The sequence below is a fragment of the Myotis nattereri genome (assembly GCF_964212035.1).
Source record: "Myotis nattereri genome assembly, chromosome: 4".
NCBI lineage: Eukaryota > Metazoa > Chordata > Mammalia > Chiroptera > Vespertilionidae > Myotis > Myotis nattereri.
The window spans coordinates 102,815,570-102,834,171 of NC_138079.1; the positions used below are offsets into that span (position 1 = coordinate 102,815,570).

Consider the following 18,602-nt stretch of genomic DNA (forward strand, 5'->3'; position numbering starts at 1 on the left):
GGCCCAACTTAGCTCTCTGCCCCCAGTGCCCATTTCTGTGGGCACAAGAGCCCTCTGGGCATGGGGCAGGAGCTCCCAGCTGCCGTGCTGGAATAGACTGGCCCGCTCCACCCAGGGCCTGTGGACACAGTGCCTCTGAGCAGCCATGCCTCCGGGGATGACCTAGAGGAGGGCCAGGCCTGCCCTGTCCCCCTCAAGCTGAGTTTAAGACTCAGCAGCCTCCGTGTGGTCAGTGGACGCTGGACAGCACAGACAGAGCCAGAACGTTCCCGCTGTCAGCCCTGTGGGCAGAACTGACCGTCACATCATTGCATTCCGACAAGGCACTCTGAGGCAAGCTTTGGCTAATTTTTATGCACAAGAAACAAAAGACAAAGAAATGGTAATGTGCTGCACCCTTCAGCCTGATAAATGTTAAATATTTGGAATATATTAATCCTAAAAAATCCGTTGCTAAGTCTAATTTCCGTTGACAGGAAGCATTTTCATATTTATCTAAACCAATGAGCTAGCTAAGGTCATTACTATAGATTTTGTTCTGGGACTAGCTGGTGACACCTGCATACATCTAAGCAACAGGGGACACCTGGGGGTAGGAAGTCTGGTTGCCACAGCAACCGAGTATTAGCCCGCACCATGAAAAGTGCAGTGGACACGGAGGGTCACTGTGTGGGCGTGTGGGTTGCACGGGTCGCTTCCTGTTCCCTGCAGTGCCCGAGGACATCCTCAAAACATATATTAACAATTTGTTAAACGCCTCATAGTTCGGAGCATGCAATTTAAAATGATTTTATTTAAAGCGTGAAACCTTTAACCTGCTCTTTCAAAAATACCTTGCTAGAAAATGCGTTCTCATTTACGATCTGACCCCTGGCTGAAATGTGAAGTCCTCTGTGGCTGGCTGCTTGCCCAGCTCAGGCTGGTTCTAGAGATTCCTGGGCAGACCCTATTCTAAGGGGGTCCTGTGGACCAAGTGGGGACATAGGAGGCTCCAGACCAGGCGCAGCAGGAGTGAGTGGGGCCCAGGCTGGGAGGTGGGCAGGAGTAGGGCCTCGTCTCTGGAGGGGAGCCGACGTCAGCACCTCCCTGGCCCCTGAGGATAAAGGATGGCCCTCGCCTGTCCTCCTCAGGCAGGAGTGCTCTGCCACGTCACTCTGACAGCCAGAGGGGTGAGTGGGCCTGGGCAAAGCCCTGTAAACGGCGCCCTCCCTATAGGCACATGTGTGGTGCCTCTCGGCTGTGGCTGGTTGCCATGGTGAGTGTGTTGAGGGGAATGTAAGATGGAGGGAACTATGTGAGCCGTCCGAATATAGATTCCTGGCCTTGCTGGATAGGCTGGGCAGGTTGCTGGGTGGCCTTGTTCAGGTCAAGAAAAGACAAATGCATCTTCCCCATGACTTGCTAGACAGGCACTTGCTCACGGGATGCTATTTTTAAACGCTTTCAAATTTTGTCTTAGCCTCCCTTGTGGGCTTTTTTAACCTGATCTTGAGTTATATTTTGTCTCAGTGAAAGAGGGAAATGTTTTAGCCGATCGGCTGGCGGAGTGCGCCCCTCGCAACAGTGGTATTTGCAGCAGTAACTGGGCGGTCAGCAGCTCTTCCAGGTCCCGTCTGGGTGAACGCCTGGCAGGCGAACTGGTTCACGGACAGGATGAGGGACCTCCCTCTGCTTCCGGCTGCTGTGCAGTCCCAGCCACCCCAGGCCCGGCTCACAGGGAGACACACTGCAGCAGAACTGTCCTTTCCTCACTTATCCAAGGCTGCATACCCATGGAGTTGGGGCTCCAGCTGGCCCCCCACCACAGTGCACTCCGGGCCTGATCCTCTGCGGTGCTTCTGTGTAGCAGGGCCTCCACGCTTGACCACCACTCCACTTGCAAAATGCAACTTTCCTTAAGTGGCACTGCAGTCACGCATGTTGAGTGACAGTGATAAAAACTCTGAAATTTGGTTTGGAGGAATGGTCATGTCTTGGGAGCACACAAGCAGAAACAGCTTGGAGTGGTAGGATTTGTGAAGGCACAGCCTGAACCCTGGGCCAGCTGAGAAGAAAGGCTCCTCCCTCAACCGACCATGACTCTGTGTGCTGCTCAGAGCCTGCAAGACCTCCCAAGGCCGAGATGAGAGCCCACATCTTTGAAGGGAGCTTTCTGCTGCATTATCACAGAAGTTACTTTCCCCGGAGTCAGAGACACACAGAGAAGCAGGGCCCTTATGTGTTCATGACCACAGACAAGGTCAAAACATCCCCTGGGACTTGGGGCCAGTGCCTGCCTCCCTCATCATGGCACAGCCTGGGTGGCCAGGCCCTACATCTTGGGCAGACCCAGGTGGCCCTCTGTGCTTAGGGTCTGCAGAGGCTCCCACTGTCTGCAGTTCGCAGTCAGAGGGAGGACCAGGGATTGGAGTGAACAGCACCCCGTGTCGCCGTGCGTGAAGTCTGAGCTGCCCGCCTCATCCCACCATTTTGCTGACCAAGCTCTGCCTGCTCCCCTTGCCCAAACCTCCCCAGGAGCCATTGCCAGTCCTTCGAACCTCACTGTGTGCGGTGAGGCCAGCATGAGGGGGTGAGCAGAACCTAGAACCATCCGCCATCACAGAGGGGGCCAAAGACAGTGCTCCTTCGCTTGTGCCCCACCCACTGACCTGCATTCCCCATCTCGTGCGTCGGCTCCCAGAGCCTCCCTCCCCTTCCAGCAGGCTCTGCCCTTCTGCAGAAGCTGGTGCTGTGTGACAGAGCAAGGTGCCACCTCTGTGTAGGGAAGACAGGGTCACCTCATCTGCATCAGGGGTGCTTTCCTGTCCCCGAAACTCATTGCCATGTCAGTGACTGCAGACAAGATCTGGTATGCCACTCTGGAACTTTCCATCCTAGCATGCAGCCCATAAAGATTAAGGAAATAACTTTTAAGAGCTCGCGTGGTCTCCAGGGCATCATTAGGAGCCCCCGGCGGCCAAGGGCGGGGGCTCAGCACAGGAGTGACAGCCCGTCAGGAGGGAAGCGCTTTTCTCCATTTTCCCCGATTTTAACGTGAAGCTAATGGGTTCCTACTTCTAACATGGATGGTGGCTGTCATTTCTGAAGGATCCATATGTGCAAAATTTAATCACTCTTCCTAAGTAACTGTCATAGTTTCAGGGAAGGTAACGCAGCCTCAGTTGGTATTTCCTTCTGGAGTGGCCATGCCGCAGCTTCTGCCCACGAAGCATTGTTTTCGTTGCCTCCGCCTTGGCCAGCGGCGGCTCAGCCTGTTGGGTCTTGTCTTTGCTCCTGGGCGACCTCTGAGCCCCCAGCCCAGCGGCCCACTTGTTGGCAGGAGCGTGTCCGCTGGCTTCCCCACCTCTTCCTGTCCAGAGCACGGTCAGAGCCAGGGCAGTGCCCCGCTCACACTGCTCATCCTGAAGGCGCCACATCGCCCACCCATCTGCCAGGGCGCACGTTGCCACGCACAGGTCAGGCCTCTTGGTGGTGAACTTTCTGGATCTTCAATAGAAAACATCTTCACTTGCCCTGAGTAGATAGAAGAGAAACATCGGCACCATTTTTACGTCAGATTTATCGGAGAGCAGTTGCCCCAAGCTGGGCCAGAGGAGTGAGGGACCCCACAAGTCAGGACTTAGGCCTGGAGGCCGAGGGTCCAAGTTCAGCATGTTTTATGGGACCTTTCCTCAGACTTTGCGTGCAGCTGCCCTGGCAGACACAGGTTATGTGCCCCGTGCCAAGGAGTTTTATTTAAACTCACAAGCCAGTAGGAGAGCATCCAGCTGTTCTGACTGTTTGAGTCTACGCAGGCATGGCTGGTCCCAGCTAGCAGGACACCCAGGCTGCCCACAGACCACAAGATGAGGGGCTGTGGCCGCCCTCAGACCTGGATGCCATGGACGACGGCCGCCCTTGCGCTCTGGTCAACACTACGTCAAGGTTCACTAGCCCGTCAGGACCAGGCTGGGAAAACCCCCAGCTTACCCTGGTCTGGCTCATCCCCACTCCTGCTGCCTGTCCGGGACGTCCCTGGGAGACAGTGGGCAAGTTAGCTGTTCCTCGGAAAAGGGAGCATGCAGCACGGCCCACACCCAGTGGCCCCATGGCCACTGTGTCTGTCAGTGTCTGGGCTGGGCGCACCAGTTCCTCAGGCCCACAACTGGAGGTGTTTTCCCTTCAGTTTTATGTGGACATTTTCCAAACGTGGCTGGTTGAGGGCTGGTTGTGTTATTCAAAATGAGCCAGCAGCCGTAGAGGTGGAAGTTCCAGAAACAGGCAGGTGCAGCTCATGGCTTCCTTATGGGCATTTGCTAACCGTCACCACAAAAGCCCCTGGCAGGACCATCACCCCAATACATCCAATGGAACAGAACCTTCCAGGGCCACCATAATTGTGTTGCCAAGTGAACGGGCCAAATATGCTCCCCTCTCCCCCAAAGACTGAGCACAGGCTAAACGGCGCGTACACTGAGTGAGAAGCACCTAGTGGAGCCTGTGGACAGTCGTGAGCACGTCTCAGCCATGTGCTGTGTGCGGGGCCATCCGCAGGCGCACGGACAGCCTCTCCGCCACAGGAAGCCGCCACGGCAGCGCTCTGGGCATTTGTTTTTCTGAGGACGCCTCCCCACCACACTGACGCGGAGAACAATGGTGTTCCTTGTGCAGGCAGCACAGCTGCTGAAATTCGACTAGATCCAAGCAAAGAAAGCAGAAGCAGGTGGGTCTGCAGGCGACCCTTTCCTCCCCAGCCGTATCAGGGAGTGCTGATGGCCGGGGAGCCGGTGGCCAGCTCCAGTGAGGGGGGGGCAGGTGGGAGCAGAGGGGTCCTGCAGTAGGAAGCTGCACGCCTTGGCTTCTGGGTGTCCACTCTCCCAGGCACCCCAGCAGGGTGAGGCACGCTTCAGTAGGTGGCCCTCTGCTAGTACACGCACATCCCTAAGGTGACAGCGTGTCCCATCCCTTGCCTACCCTGTCACCTGCTTCCTGGCACTTAGACGGTCTCTGGGCTCTGCCATTTGCATATCACTTTGATTGGTGTCACTCAAACAGCATATTAAAATTCAGTTCATTACATCTGTGCAAAGTGAGGTGACAATTAGAGAAGGCAGGCCCGCACCCAGGGAAGGCTCTGCTCACCCACGTGGGCTCTCAGGGTTTGCAGGAGCGCGAGCGAGGCAGGCTTTGCACTGTGGAGGGGAGTGAGGACCTCACACTTGGGGTGGTGCATCAGCTCTTCTAGGTATCCTGGGGGGTGGGGGGTTCCAACCTGGCTTTCTCTCTGCTCAGAAGCCCCTGCTCTGCCCACAGGGCTGTGTGAGGCACGCGCTTCTCACCACCAAGTGGAGGAGGGAATGGGGGCCTTTGAGGTGTTTTCTCAAAAAGAGGGCATGTCCGTAAATAAGCAACTCCGAGCCGTGACTGTCGCCACTTCCACGTGCTGCGTATCCTTTGCTCATCCAATCACATGTATTACAAATGCACCCCAAGTGAAAGAAGTTCAAGTTTAAAGAAAATTATCTTGAGATAAAATTATAGAAATTGGCATATGTAACAAAGTTCGTTTTTTTTTCCTGGCTAAGAGAAGGGGAGTGTGAAGCAAGTTGTAATGCAAAGGTTTTCTAAAACCAAAATAAGCAATTGCTCTGTGTCTGAAATCTCATAAAACTAGTGTAGACACTTTCTGCACTTTCCCCTCTTGAACCTCTGAGGGAAGCCACTGTGTGTGTCCAATGCTGGGTGCAGTGCAGGGGGCCCCGGAGGGGCGGGACTGGGCCATATGGGCATCCCATGCATCAGTCTCCCCTTCCTGGCCTTGGCCAGAGCGCCCTGCGGCTCAGCTTTTCTCTCTATCAGCTGGCAGCGGTGCTATAGGACCCACCACGGCCGGTGGTGCTGTGCTCCGCCTGCCCACCTTGCCTTGGCCCCCAGCACTGTTCAGGCTTCTTTCTGCTTCTGGAATCATCTCCCCAGAGACCCTAGCAGCGGGCACATGGGCCCACTGACACCAGCTGCGCATCCAGGCGACCACCTGCCCCTCTGGGCGGTGACAGTCACTGTCAGCCTGTGTCAGGCATGCCGCACGCAGGCACTGCATTGCTGCAAAAGACCTGCTCTCTCAAAAGAACACGTGAGAGTAAGTGGAATCCTGCCACCCCGCATCTAACGAAAATTCCAAACTCCAGAGAGTGTCGAACAGCTGCACAGTGAAACCTATGCGCTCCCCGCCTGGACTCGGCGCTTTCTCGCTCTGCTGGCTTCGTCACATGTCTGTTCATTGCTCCATTCAATATTCAGTGCCCCTCAAAACAAGTTTCAGGCCGAAGACCTGTCCATCAGCCCTAGAACTAGGGTACAGGATTCGTATAGGTTTGTGTCTGAGGCAGAAATGATGCTCAGGCCCTAAGGTTCCTCTGGTGAGTCTCGGGGAGCACACTCCCTGACAGGCGCAGACCCCATGTCCCCCGGCCCGCCTCTCCAGGCAGCTGTGTTCCAATTTCTTTCACCTGCATCAGTTTTCCTCATTCTAGAACCTTCTATAAATGGAACCACAGAATATGTACAGAGTATGTAATGCAGCATAATATTTTATTAACAGGAACTTGTGCAATATGCAAAAAGCAGTGCATGTTCCTTTTGAAGAGCCCGGTTTACAGCCGCCTAAAGCTGTTCTGGGTTGGGTGACACTGAGCAGCTGTTTGCACAGTGGGACCAACTCAGTGAGTTGTTAGGACTTGGAATGCCATCTCCTCTGCGAGAACGCGCTTTCGGGTGCACTACACTCACCCGCATGTCTCACATGGGGCCCCAGCAGGAAGGATTAGCTAGCACCCCTCACATCGAACCTGTACAGCTGCTGCCATGACGGACTGAGCCCACGTGGGGCTGACGCGAGGCAGTTTCATCTGGAGCCACCATCACCTGCCCCTGCTTCTCCCCTGACTTCCTCCCTCACCTGGGGCAGACTGGGGCCATGTTACCTGTGCCTGTGACTCTCTCTGGCTTCTTCCCTCACTTGGGGAAGACGGGCTGTGTCACCTTACTTGTCCTGTGTCTCCTTATGACATCCCCACCTAGTGCAGGAGGAGGCCATGTCATCTGTACCTATCCTGTGTCTCTGGCTTCCTTCCTCGCCTGGGACAGATGAGGGCCACGTCACCTGCATCTCTGACTCCCTGTGGCTTCTTCCCTCACCTGGGGCAGACAGAGGCTGTCACCTATATCTGTCCCATGGCTTCCTTTGACTTTCTGTCTCACCTGGGGCAGACAGGCGCTATGTCATCTATACCTGTCTCATGTCTCCCTGGAACTTACTCCCTCACCTGGGGCAGACAGGGGCCATGTCACCTGTACCTGTGACTCCCCTGGCTTTCTCCCTCACCTGGGCCAGATGGGACTATGTCACTTCCACCTGTCTTGTGACTCCCCTGGCTTTCTCCCTCACCTGGGGCAGACAAGGGCCATGTTACGTGTACTTATCCTGTGTCTCCCTGTGACTTCCTCCCTCACCTGGGCAGACAGGGACCTGAGTCAGCTTTGCAGGTCTCTGGCCTCCTCGGTGCACATTGTCCATCCTCGTGAATGCTCCTCGGGGAAGAATGCATCCAGTCATGACTGCAAATGCAAGCCTATGAATGGAAGAGGCCTCTCCAGCCCCCGTTGGCAGTGTGTGCTCAGCATGAGGCCGTGTCGCATTTGCAGTGCCCTGAGGACAGGAGGCAGTGGTCTGAATGCAGGGGCTTGGCTCGGGCGCTGGGGCACAGGCCACAAGCTGCCACCGAGGTGCTTCTTGGCTGTGGGCTGGCACGTGCTTCTCGGTCATCCATCCACCCTGTGTTCAGGACTGTTCGGTTAGACAATTGGGTGGGACTGTTTCTGTAGAGCATGTTCCCCTGTGGCTAACATGGCCCTTTGTTCTTACTGTCACCGTCAGGATGGGAGTCCCAGCTTCTGGAAACAGGGTTCCTGGGGATTTTCCTGTGCCCTCTTTGGACTCTGTCTCGACTGCCCAGGAAGACCCCCACGTCCCGGATCGTTCTGTGGGGCTTTCGGTGGCTGATTTTCAGAATCATGCTCGGAGCAGTAAGTAGAACCCTTATTTGTAATATTTGGGGGGAAATGTACTGTCCTCCAGTCGGTCGGGCGTGGCCAGCTGGGCCCCTTCTCCCTCTTTCTGTGATGTCCAGTGCCTATCACTGAGCCCCGGAAACTCCATTGGCTTCCCTGGTCCTTCACACGACCGCTTTCTGTGCACAACAACCGCGCTCAGTCCGTTTCACAGACTCGGGTATGGCTTCTCAGTGCTTCTTTCTCACCAGCCTTCCCGAGTTCCCTGGAACGTCCGAAACATTTCCCATCACTTTAAATCAGTCAGAAGGGCACCAGGTCACCTGAATCCTCAACCGGAGACAGCCACGCTGGCTTCCCTCTGTCTCTGCCTGGCATTCTTAGCTTTTGGACGCCATGCTCATGGATTTGGGGGGTGGAAGGGGGTTCAGCTGTTCTCTTTACTCCAGTGTGGCCATTGGGGGCATTTGTGTTCTCTGTGCTGTGCTCAGCCGGCTGCTCGCCTGTGTTCACCTCTTACTCTCCCCTACTCAACCCTGGAAACTAGAGTTCCTTAGCTTCCACCGTCTACAGAGCCTCTGAGAGTGCATATCCCACTTTTCACTTCACCAGCAGTTGCCCTGAAGTTTTTGAGAAACATTATCTGAGCCTTAAAATGAGGAGCGCCGTGGTTCCTTCTGACTTCCAGCTGTAGGCAAGAGAATTTGGCAGTTTTCCCTTCTTTTTCACTCTCTCTTCTATTAAGTAAGTAAGGTCTTCATTTTTTATTAAAACATTATAAAATACTAAATTCTCTTACATTGGAAACCTTGCCCTGCAGATATGCTAAGTGTGTGTTGGCTTTAAGTTTTTCCTTGGGGGACAGTCACAAACGTGCAGAATTGTTGGGGGATGGGGCAGAGAGCTTGCTCCTGACCCACCTGAGCACAGGCTGCTCCATCCATAGGGACAGCTCGCTGTGTCCCCTCTGGTCCCGACGGTCCTCGGTCTCCCCGCTCTGTGACTCGACACTGCGCTGTCCGATGTGCCCTGACCAGCCCGAGGTGGGCATCCCTGCCAGGGGCCCTGCACGCCCCTCCTTGGGGCAGCACCCATCTGTCCCCTCACTGACTCCAGTGGCCCAGCTGGTCCTCTCGGTGTCACTTTTTCCCACAGTGTAATTAGTAAGCATTTTGTGGTGAGGCCTCTGAAATTATGTGCTGCCCCATTTCTCAGCAGATGTTCCGTTTCCTGGTACACTTTTGGCTGCACCCTGTGTTCAGCGCAGCCCTTCTACCTCACTGTGGCTGTCGCTCTGTGACGCCCTCGTTCCCTGTATCTGTTTTGTGCTCCGTCGCCCTCAAATCCTGACCAGTTGTTTCATGCCCTCAAGTCGGCTCCGACTCCTGGTGACCCTGTGAATGATTGATGGCCACAGTGTCCTGTCCTTAACAGCCCTGCTCAGCTCCTATAGACTCATACCCCTGGCTTCGTCTGTGGAGTCAGTCTACTCATATTCGGTCTTCCTCTTTCCCTGCTGCCTTCCATTCCCCGGCGTTACTGTCTTTCCAAAGAACCCTGCCTTCTCAGGATACGCTGCATAGTAGGACAGCTTCAGTTGTGTCATTTTTGCCACCAGCAAGGTTTCAGGCTTCATTTGCTCGAGGACCCACCTGTTCATCTTTCTGCTGGTCTAGGGCAGCGGTCGCCAACCTTTCAGACCTCCCAGACCACCAGCTGGCGACCGCTGCTCCAGAGGTTTTCTATAAACCAGCGGTCACCAACCTTTAGGACCTCGTGGACCACCAGTTGCGACCACTGGTCTAGGATATCCTTAAAGCTCCCCTCCAACACCGTAGTTCAAATGAGCCAGTCTTTCCTATCAGCCTTCTTCACTGTCAGCTTCCACGTCCGTACACAGGACCTGACCAATGCTAGCTCTTAACTAGCACCGACTGACATCAGCTCTGTGAAGGGACAACGTGCCAGTCATTGAGCGGGACCAGAGTCCTAAAGGCACACACCTCCCAGTTCTTCCTGTTACTATCAAGAGCCCACTCGCACACGCTTCAGATCCCCTCTTCGATAGCTTTCCTCATAGCACCATGGCCAGCCGTCTATAGTTTGGTTAACTGTGGCCGGGGCCCCCGGGGCACTGGAAGCAGCTGGATGCCAGGTGGGCAAGCTCCACCTGGGGCAGCAGGCCTGGGGCCAGGGCCCGTGTGACTGGTCACATCCACTTGGGTGCTGAGCAGGCCCCCGAGGCTGTGGCAGGGCCGGTTGTAGAAGCCTGGAGCACCCGTTAGGAGCAGGCATGGTTGGCAATGTTCCTGACCTGGGTCAATGTGATAGCTACAGATACTGGGAGACGCCATGCGTCTAGATTCCACACAATCCAGTTATGATGCTTTCTCTAAATTTACTTTCCCGTTTAATTAGAAAGATAGTCATTTTCTTTTTTTTAAATATATTTTATTGATATTTTACAGTAAGTAAGGGAGAGGGATAGAGAGTTAGAAACATCAACGAGAGAGAAACATCGATCAGCTGCCTCCTGCACATCCGCTACTGGGGATGTGCCTGCAACCAAGGTACATGCCCTTGACCGGAATCGAACCTGGGACCCTTCAGTCCGCAGGCCGACGCTCTATCCACTGAGCCAAACTGGTTAGGGCAAGATAGTCATTTTCATGGTTCCTTTGGATGAAACATTGAAATTATTAGTTGTCTATGGTTCCTTGTCCATCTAAGACTTGATTTTGGATTCTCTCCTTGGTATAAAGTACAAAAAATGTACGAAATGTGCCCTGGCCAGGTGGCTCAGATGATTGGAGCATTGTCCTGTGCACCAAAAGGTTTCGGGTTTAATTCCTGGTCCTAGGTTTCAGGTTTAATCTCCAGCTGGGGCTTGTACAAGAGGCAACCGATTGATATTTTTCTCTCTTTCTCTCCCTTCCTTTTCTCTAAAATCAATAAAAACATATCCTTAGGTGAGGATTAATTTTTTTTAAATGTATGAAATGTTTCAAGGACTTTATTGGGACCCATGGAATGACAGCTTCAATAGGTGGGACACATAAAGCAAGAGGCCCCCAGTGCAGGGCCAGCCCGGGCGTGGAAGCTCTGGGTGGCGGACCTGTCAGGCTGTTTTGTGCGTGGTGTGTGATGCCGAGAGTTGAACAAATCCCACCATGCCTGGCAGAGTGCAGTGGATCATTAGCACGTCCTAAAGCACCTTTTATGGCATTTGATTGATTGTTAGCGCCAGCTGGGTGAGAAATTATCAGGTGCACTAAAAGGTATAATTACTTGATTTAGTCTGTATGTTGGATATTATTAATCTTCCTTCAGTAGCAAGCAGAAAATAGAGTTGACTTGACAAAAAAGAGTGCCAGCAGCAAAATGTCCATCCCTCTGTGAGGTGGAGAAACCACAGCAGACCTGGTGACACTAAAATGACTGAATGAAGCCCCTGTTGACCCCCTGATCTGCTACTGGGTCAGAACCAGTGCCAAGAACTGGCTTAGAGGTAACTGTTCTGAACACTCAGAAACCGCTGTGCTCTGTCAGCGGGCAGTGGTTCAGATGCCCTGAAAGACGGAAGGGCTCGTGTAGAGCTCAGTCTCACAGGGAACCCCAAAGGCGTGTAGGTAAAAGTGCTGAGCAGAAGGAGAGGAAACCGCATGGTCTCTGTGCCCACAGAAGGCCCGCTCTTCCCGGGAGCCTGAGATGGTGTCAGCATGGCTCCTGCCCTTAAGGCTTCTGTGTACTGAGCCCTTCTGCCCCCTGCAGTGCTGGGGAGGGGGCTTGGGAGTATTGGTGGAGAGATGGCCCCCAGGCTACCTGCTCTCTGTGAGCACCTGGACCCGGACACACTGCGTGATGCAGCTGTTTTCATGTCGGACAACAGACAGTGTGGGACAGGGGTCCAGAGGGAGATGCATGCAGTGAGCCCCTTGACACCCTGGCTGTCTGTGGGGAGTCAGGAGGGAGGCAGGTAGAGGGGGAAGACCCAAGGAGGAAGGGGCAGGCAGAGGGGGGACCTTGCCCACTGCTGGGAGTGGAGGAGGGTGGGAGGCAGGAGGGCTTTCCGCAGCCCGAGTCCTTTTGGAACTCCAGGGCAGAGTACAGAGGAGAGGAGTCTGTGCGCCGAAGGAGCCCCAAGGGCACAGCATCACTTCCGTTGCAGCCTCACAAAAAGGCACTGCTCTGATCTCATCACAAGGACGCATCAGACAGACCCCACCGGAGGGTGCTCCTCAAAATCACCAACCAGGGTTTTCCAGTATCAGGATCATGGGATGCAATTAAAGCCTGAGGCATTGTCAGACTCAGGGGACGTGACAGTTAATGTGGCCCCTGGATTGTCCCTGGTACAGGAAGGACATTAATGGGAAAACTGGTGAAATCCAAGTAAAGTTGGTAGTGAATAGTATTGAATTAATAGCAACAGGTATACAGGAACTCCAGATGATTTTTACAGCTTTTCTGAAGTCAAAGAATTTTTCAAAATAAAAAGTTAAAGAGAAATAGTATGAACAACTTTATGCACATAGAGCAAGTGATTCAAGGAAATGGTTAAATTCCTTCAAAGACATAGGTTAGCAACACTAACAGAGGAAGAGACGGGAATGTATTTCTATAAATAGAGATCATGAACACAGACAGACCAAAAGCACCTTCCCACTGAGAAAACTCCAGGCCCAGAAGCCTTTCCTGATGAGTTCTATAAAATATTTATAGAATTTCTTCTTAAGGAAGAAACTATATGAATCCTATACACATTCAGAAAGCAGAGGAGAGGGAACCCTTCCCAATTCATTTTTCTGAGGTTGGCAAAGACAAGTCATGTCAAGAAAAGGAAATTACCAAGCAGATTTTTCAAGAGCAGACATGAAATTCTTAAGGAATTATTAGTAAACTAGAGGCCCAGTGCACAAATTTTGTGCACTGAGGGGGGGTTATCCCTCAGCCCAGCCTCTGAGGAGCAGGCCTAAGTCAGCAGTCGGACATCCTTAGTGCTGCTGCGGAGGTGGGAGAGGCTCCCGCCACCACCATTGCACTCACCAGCCGTGAGCCCGGCTTCTGGCTGAGCAGCACTCCCCCTGTGGGAACACACTGGCCACCTGGGGGCAGCTCCTGCACTGAGTGTCTACCCCTGGTGGTAAGTGCATGTCATAGCAACCAGTCGTTCTGCTGTTCAGTCAATTTGCATATTAGCCTTTTACTCTATAGGATGAGTCCAGCAGTACATGTAAAGTATAATGCATCCATTACCGTGCTGGGATTTTTCCCAGAACACAATATTGGCTGGACATGAATAAATTAATGTAATTCATTAAATACCAGATCAAGAGAGAAAGATATAAAATGATATGACCATCTGCCCTGACCAGTGTGGCTCAGTTGGTTGAACGTTGTGCTGTGCACAGAAGGGTTTCTGGTTCGATTTCTGGTCAGGGCACATGCCCAGGTTACAGATTCATTTCCTGGTTGGGGTTGTGAAGAAGTCAGCCAATCAATATTTCTCTATCACATCAATGTTTCTCTCTCTCCTCTCTTCCCTCTCCCTTTCTCTCTTTAAAATCAATAAAAAATAGTTTTTAAAGGCTATGATCATCTCAATGTGAGGAAAGTAGTAGACAAAATTAAACAGTTTTTTAAAAACCTCAGCAAACTAGGGGTACAAGGAAACATCCTCAACCCAATAAAATATAAGTATATAAACTACCTACAGCTAATAATGTACTTAATGGTGAAAGACAATGTTTTTCCCATAAGATTGGGAACAAGGCAGGGTTGTCCACTTTCATCACATCTATTTGACCGTGAAGATCTTAACTTGTGTAATAAATCCAGAAAAAGGAATAAAATTCCTGGAGAGTGGAATGGAAGACATAAAATCATCTATATTCATTGATGAAAAGTTCATATATATGGAAGATCATAAGGTTCCTTAGAACCAGTGAGTAAATTTAACTTGAGTGCAAGATTCATGGGCAGTATACAAAATAATATTCCTATATTCTAGCAAAATTTTGAAATTATAAAATCTATTATAATAAAAGCACAATATGCTAATTAGACTGGACATCCTTCCAGATGACATTCCAGATGAAGCTGGGCCTGCAAGGGAAGCCTGGGTCCCAGGTGCCAGAGGGAAGCTGGTGCCAGCAGCTGGGGGAAGGAAGGCCTACTTGCACGAATTTCATGCATCGGGCCTCTAGTATATTAATAACAACATCCCAAACCACAAACTACTCAGGAAGTTTTAACGGAAGTACAACTCTTAGACCTTGAAAGCTACCAAACATTGCTGAGAGAAATTAAAGAAACTTGGGCCATGTTTGTGAATCAAAAGTCTCAATATTGCTCAACTGTCAGTTGTCCCCAAATTGATCTATAGATTTTATGCGACCCCAAACGCAATCCTAGAAGGATTTCCTTCTTAGAAATTGATGAACTGCCAAGAACCTAGAATTGCCAGAACAATCTATAATAATAAAAGCATAATATGCTAATTAGACTGGACACCCTTCTAGATGAAGCTGGGGCTGCAAGGGAAGCCTGGGCCCTGGGTGCTGGAGGGAAGCCAGTGCTGGCAGCCGGGGGAAGGAAGGGCTACTCTTGCACGAATTTCGTGCATCAGGCGTCTAGTTTTGAATAAGAGTCAAGTTGTTCAAGACTTCCCAGAAGACATAGTCATCGAGACAATGTGGTGTAGGCACAGGATGGTAACTTTGAATGAAGTAGGTTAGATAGTCTAGAAATAGTGCCACATTGAAATCACAGTCAAATGACTTTTGGACGAGGCACAAAGTCAATTTAACCGAGAAAGGAAAGTCTTTTTAACAAATGGTGCTGGGATGCCTGGATATCTACATAGGGTGAAAAAAACCCCAACTGTTTTATCACAACAGACACAAAATTAGTTTGAGATGGACTGTAAAAATAAAACTTAAAATTATAGTACTTCTTGAAGATAACATGAAATAATATTTTTGCAGTCTTTGAGATAGGCAAAAATTTCTTAACAGCGCAGTGTAAGAACATTGACCATAAAAGAAAAAAATGGATAAATTGGACTTCATCAACATTAAAATCTTCTGTTCTTCAAAAGACAGCTTGATAATGGCAACTGATAGATTGGGAGAAAATATTCAAAATACCATTATACCTAAGAACCTCCACTGGGATATGTAAAGAAACAAACAAACAAACAAAAAGCCTCAATAATAAAGACAATTCAATACTTCACAAAGGAAGATGTACAAATGGCTATTATAAGCACTTGAAAAAATTGCTCAGCTTTATTGGCTGTTAGGGAGATGCTAGTAAATCTACAATGAGATACCATTGCATGCCCACAAGAATAGCTAAAATTAAAGATGGACAAAAGCAAATATTGGAATGTGCTTTCGTTTGCTGAGGCTGCTCTCACAAAATACCACAGACTGGGAGGCAGTTGCCTCTGGGATTCGGGGTGGGGATTGACTGGGGTTGCGGGGCACGTGGGAACTTTCGGGGTGATGAAAAAGTCCTGTGTGCTGATGGGATGAGGGCCCTACAGGCATGCACATCCACAAAGCTCCTCGGCCAGCCGCACGCTTCAGGGCAGGACAGATTATTTTTGAAACCTGGCAAGAGGTCAGCAGCTTCAGGGGAGATGACCCGGAGACCTCTCTTTGTGGGCAGGGCTGGAGAGCAGCAGACCCCAGCGAGCCAGCTTTTCCTCTCTGTTCCTCCCTGAGCAGCAGATAAAAGCCATGTGCCTTCAAGCCCTGGAAGACCATCCACCTGGCCAAAGGCCGCCACTCAAAGCAGGCCCACGGGGCGCAGCTCTGCCCGGCTCCCTGTGCCAACTGGGGGCCTGGGCTGAGTGGGGGCGGATATCCTGTTTCCTCTCTACTCGTTTTGGTGCCCACTGATGTGTAAGTGACGTGGTGGCCCCACACTGTCACCACATGGAGGCAAGGCGGTTACCCACTGTTGACATGATTGGATTGAAGCTGGAGTTCAAGCAACTTAGGCTCCGGGCAGCCTCAGTTGGGGCTCCATGCGTTTGCATCCTGAAGCCAGGTGTGGGCAGCATGGAGCCACCCGCCCCGCACCTGAGAAGGTGGAGCCTTCTTGTCTCCCTGTCCTCCTACCTCAAGTTGCTGGGAGGGCAGCGTGGAGTGGCTGTGGGGCCCAGGTGACCCCACCCAGCTTCCTTCCTCAGAGCAAAGTCACAGTCTGCTTAGGACTCACATCTGTGCCTTTCCTCTGGAACGGGGCACACGCAACACTAGATGACTTTCTGGGAGCACTCAGATCGTTTCTCAGATTTGGGGCTCAATTTCCTGTTCTGAATGCATAGATTTCCGTCATATTAGAGTGGAGAACTCTCACTTACAGACATGGGAAATGGCGTGAGTGTCTGAAGCACCGCGTTTAAGGCAGTAGGTTGCCTTGATGCTTTAAAAAAAAGTTTTCGCTTTTTCCTCAATCTCAGTTTTTGTCAAGACAGAATATATGTGTGTGTAACTGAGTTCATTCCGGCCAAAGTTTTTACCCGGAGCACGTCAGAAACCTGTCGCCGAAGCCTGGAGCCCTGTGCTCCTGACCCCGCGCTTCTAGGCGGAGCAGACAATGGCTTTTCCACACGGGGCTTTGGAGCCGGAGCTGTCCTCGATTATGTCACTCTGTCACAGGCTGATGAACTGTGTGTGCTGAGGGCTTAGAGCTCTCAGTTGCTAAAATTCTGGGAATTGAGCCAGTGCCCTTGTTGCTGGGAATTCTCAGACCTGGATAGTACCAAGGGGAGGCCATGCGGTTTCAGTTTGACCCCCACCCCCACCCCCAGAATTGAGAAACCGAAGCCCGCTCTCTTCTGCACCTCCCTCTTTCCAGCTCTCCGCCCCCTCTGCCTGGCCTCTGTCTGGGGCGTGTGTACAGGGCTGTCGGGTTTGGCGGCAGCAGATGTGCAGGGCTCTTTGCTGCCATCTCTCTCCTCCTGTAGGAACCTGCTTTGGCGTGAGCATTACCTTACAGAGAACGTGCAAACCTGAACAATGGCAAGTGAAAAAATACTTTTGGCTCTTCAGAGCCGTGGGAATAAGGACAGTAGGTGTGGGGAACCTGATTGCTGATGAATCCCGCTTCTGGGGATGCGCCTTCTAGCGCAGCGGCTCCTGCTCGCACTCAGTGTGCCAGCATGGCTTTTGTTTCCTGCGCTCTCTACAGTTCTTCCAACATCTTGTTCCACATTCCTCCTGATAGTACATTACTTTTATTATTGCTTGAAGACCTTTTAAGAGTTAAATACTTAGTACCCTCAACTCTTATTGAGCAAAATCACAGCTAAAATTAGCAGGTTTGTTTTTGTTTATATATTTTTTTAATATGTTTTTATTGATTTCAGAGAGGAAGGAAGAGGGAGACTGTAGGGAGCTGATATAGGGTTAAGCCTCGGACTGACCTGTGGGCAAAGTCACAAACAATTCCCAGCTTAGAGGGCACAGTCCTCTTAGCATAATTAGGCTTGACCTTATGAGGCTCCCTAGATCTTATCTGGGAATCTAATGGGCTGAGGAAGTGCCGGAAGTATAACCGTGGTGTAAACAAGTGAAACTCACAAGAACAGTGTAACTTTGGAAACCACTACCTTGTTTACCCCTCACTATAAAATAAAGGCTCAGCTTGCCTTGGGATCTCTCTCTGTGGCCTCAGCCAGGCACAGGAAGATCCACGGAGACCAAGGAAAGCTAGAGAGTTCTGAACGCTGTCTCCGTGTAAAACATTCTTCGCCGACTCCGTCCACACCTTTGGGAACCCCTGGACCCGCTGGGGCTGGCCCCCAGCAGGAGACAGCTAGAAACATCAATGATGAGAGACTCATTGATCGGCTGCCTCCTGCACACCCCACACTGGGGATGGAGCCCGCAACCCGGGCATTTGCCCTGACCGGTAATCGAACCATGACCTCCTGGTTCATAGGTCGACGCTCAACCACTGAGCCACATTGGCTGGGCTAAAATTAGCAGTTTTCATTCAAGTTGCATATTTGCTATGCTGGAGCAGATCATTTTTATATGGTGGAAGTGGAGGAATACAACCGTTGACATAAGTAATGTTTAAACCTGCAGAGAATTTCTATGAGAGTTTATTGGAGCCTAGCTGATGACCTATGCCAGGGAGCAAGATCTCAGATGCTCCAGTTTCTCAGTCCCTGTATGCATTTGAAATTTGGGAGGATGGCATGAGGGTGGGAGGAAGCAGGTGGGATTGAATTACAGGACAGTTAAAGAGATTATGTGCTCGTTTGAAGGGTTATATTCACTTCAAAGGTGTGTTAACCTAGAAACACAAACAATGGGCAGGGCTTGCTTAAGTCTGAGACAAACCTTTCACTAAAAGTTACATGCCTGGGACTTGACTGCCCCCTATGATTTGCTCGGTTAAGAATTTATGATCAGATCACCCTGTGAGGTTATTTTCCATAGAACCCCTTTTTCGTCCACACAGTATGAAAGGAGGAACAGAGGGTCAGGACCTGGTGAACTCGGGCGTGAACAAGAGCCTCTGACGCCTCT

At 51.4% G+C, this 18,602-nt stretch overlaps 1 protein-coding gene across 4 annotated transcripts in view; it reads left to right on the forward strand.

Moving 5' to 3' along the window:
* LMF1 (lipase maturation factor 1) overlaps positions 1 to 18,602 on the forward strand; it is a 114,896-nt gene that overhangs the window by 51,979 nt on the left and 44,315 nt on the right. For 3 of the 4 annotated variants that reach the window (XM_081089524.1, XM_081089527.1, XM_081089525.1), the window contains exon 3: positions 7,916 to 8,064. The exons of the other annotated variant lie outside the window; for it this stretch is intronic. In XM_081089524.1, coding sequence (XP_080945650.1) covers positions 8,053 to 8,064 — 12 coding nt within the window. In that variant the 5' untranslated portion in view covers positions 7,916 to 8,052. The remainder of the gene's footprint in view (positions 1 to 7,915; positions 8,065 to 18,602) is intronic. 4 annotated transcript variants of the gene reach the window in all.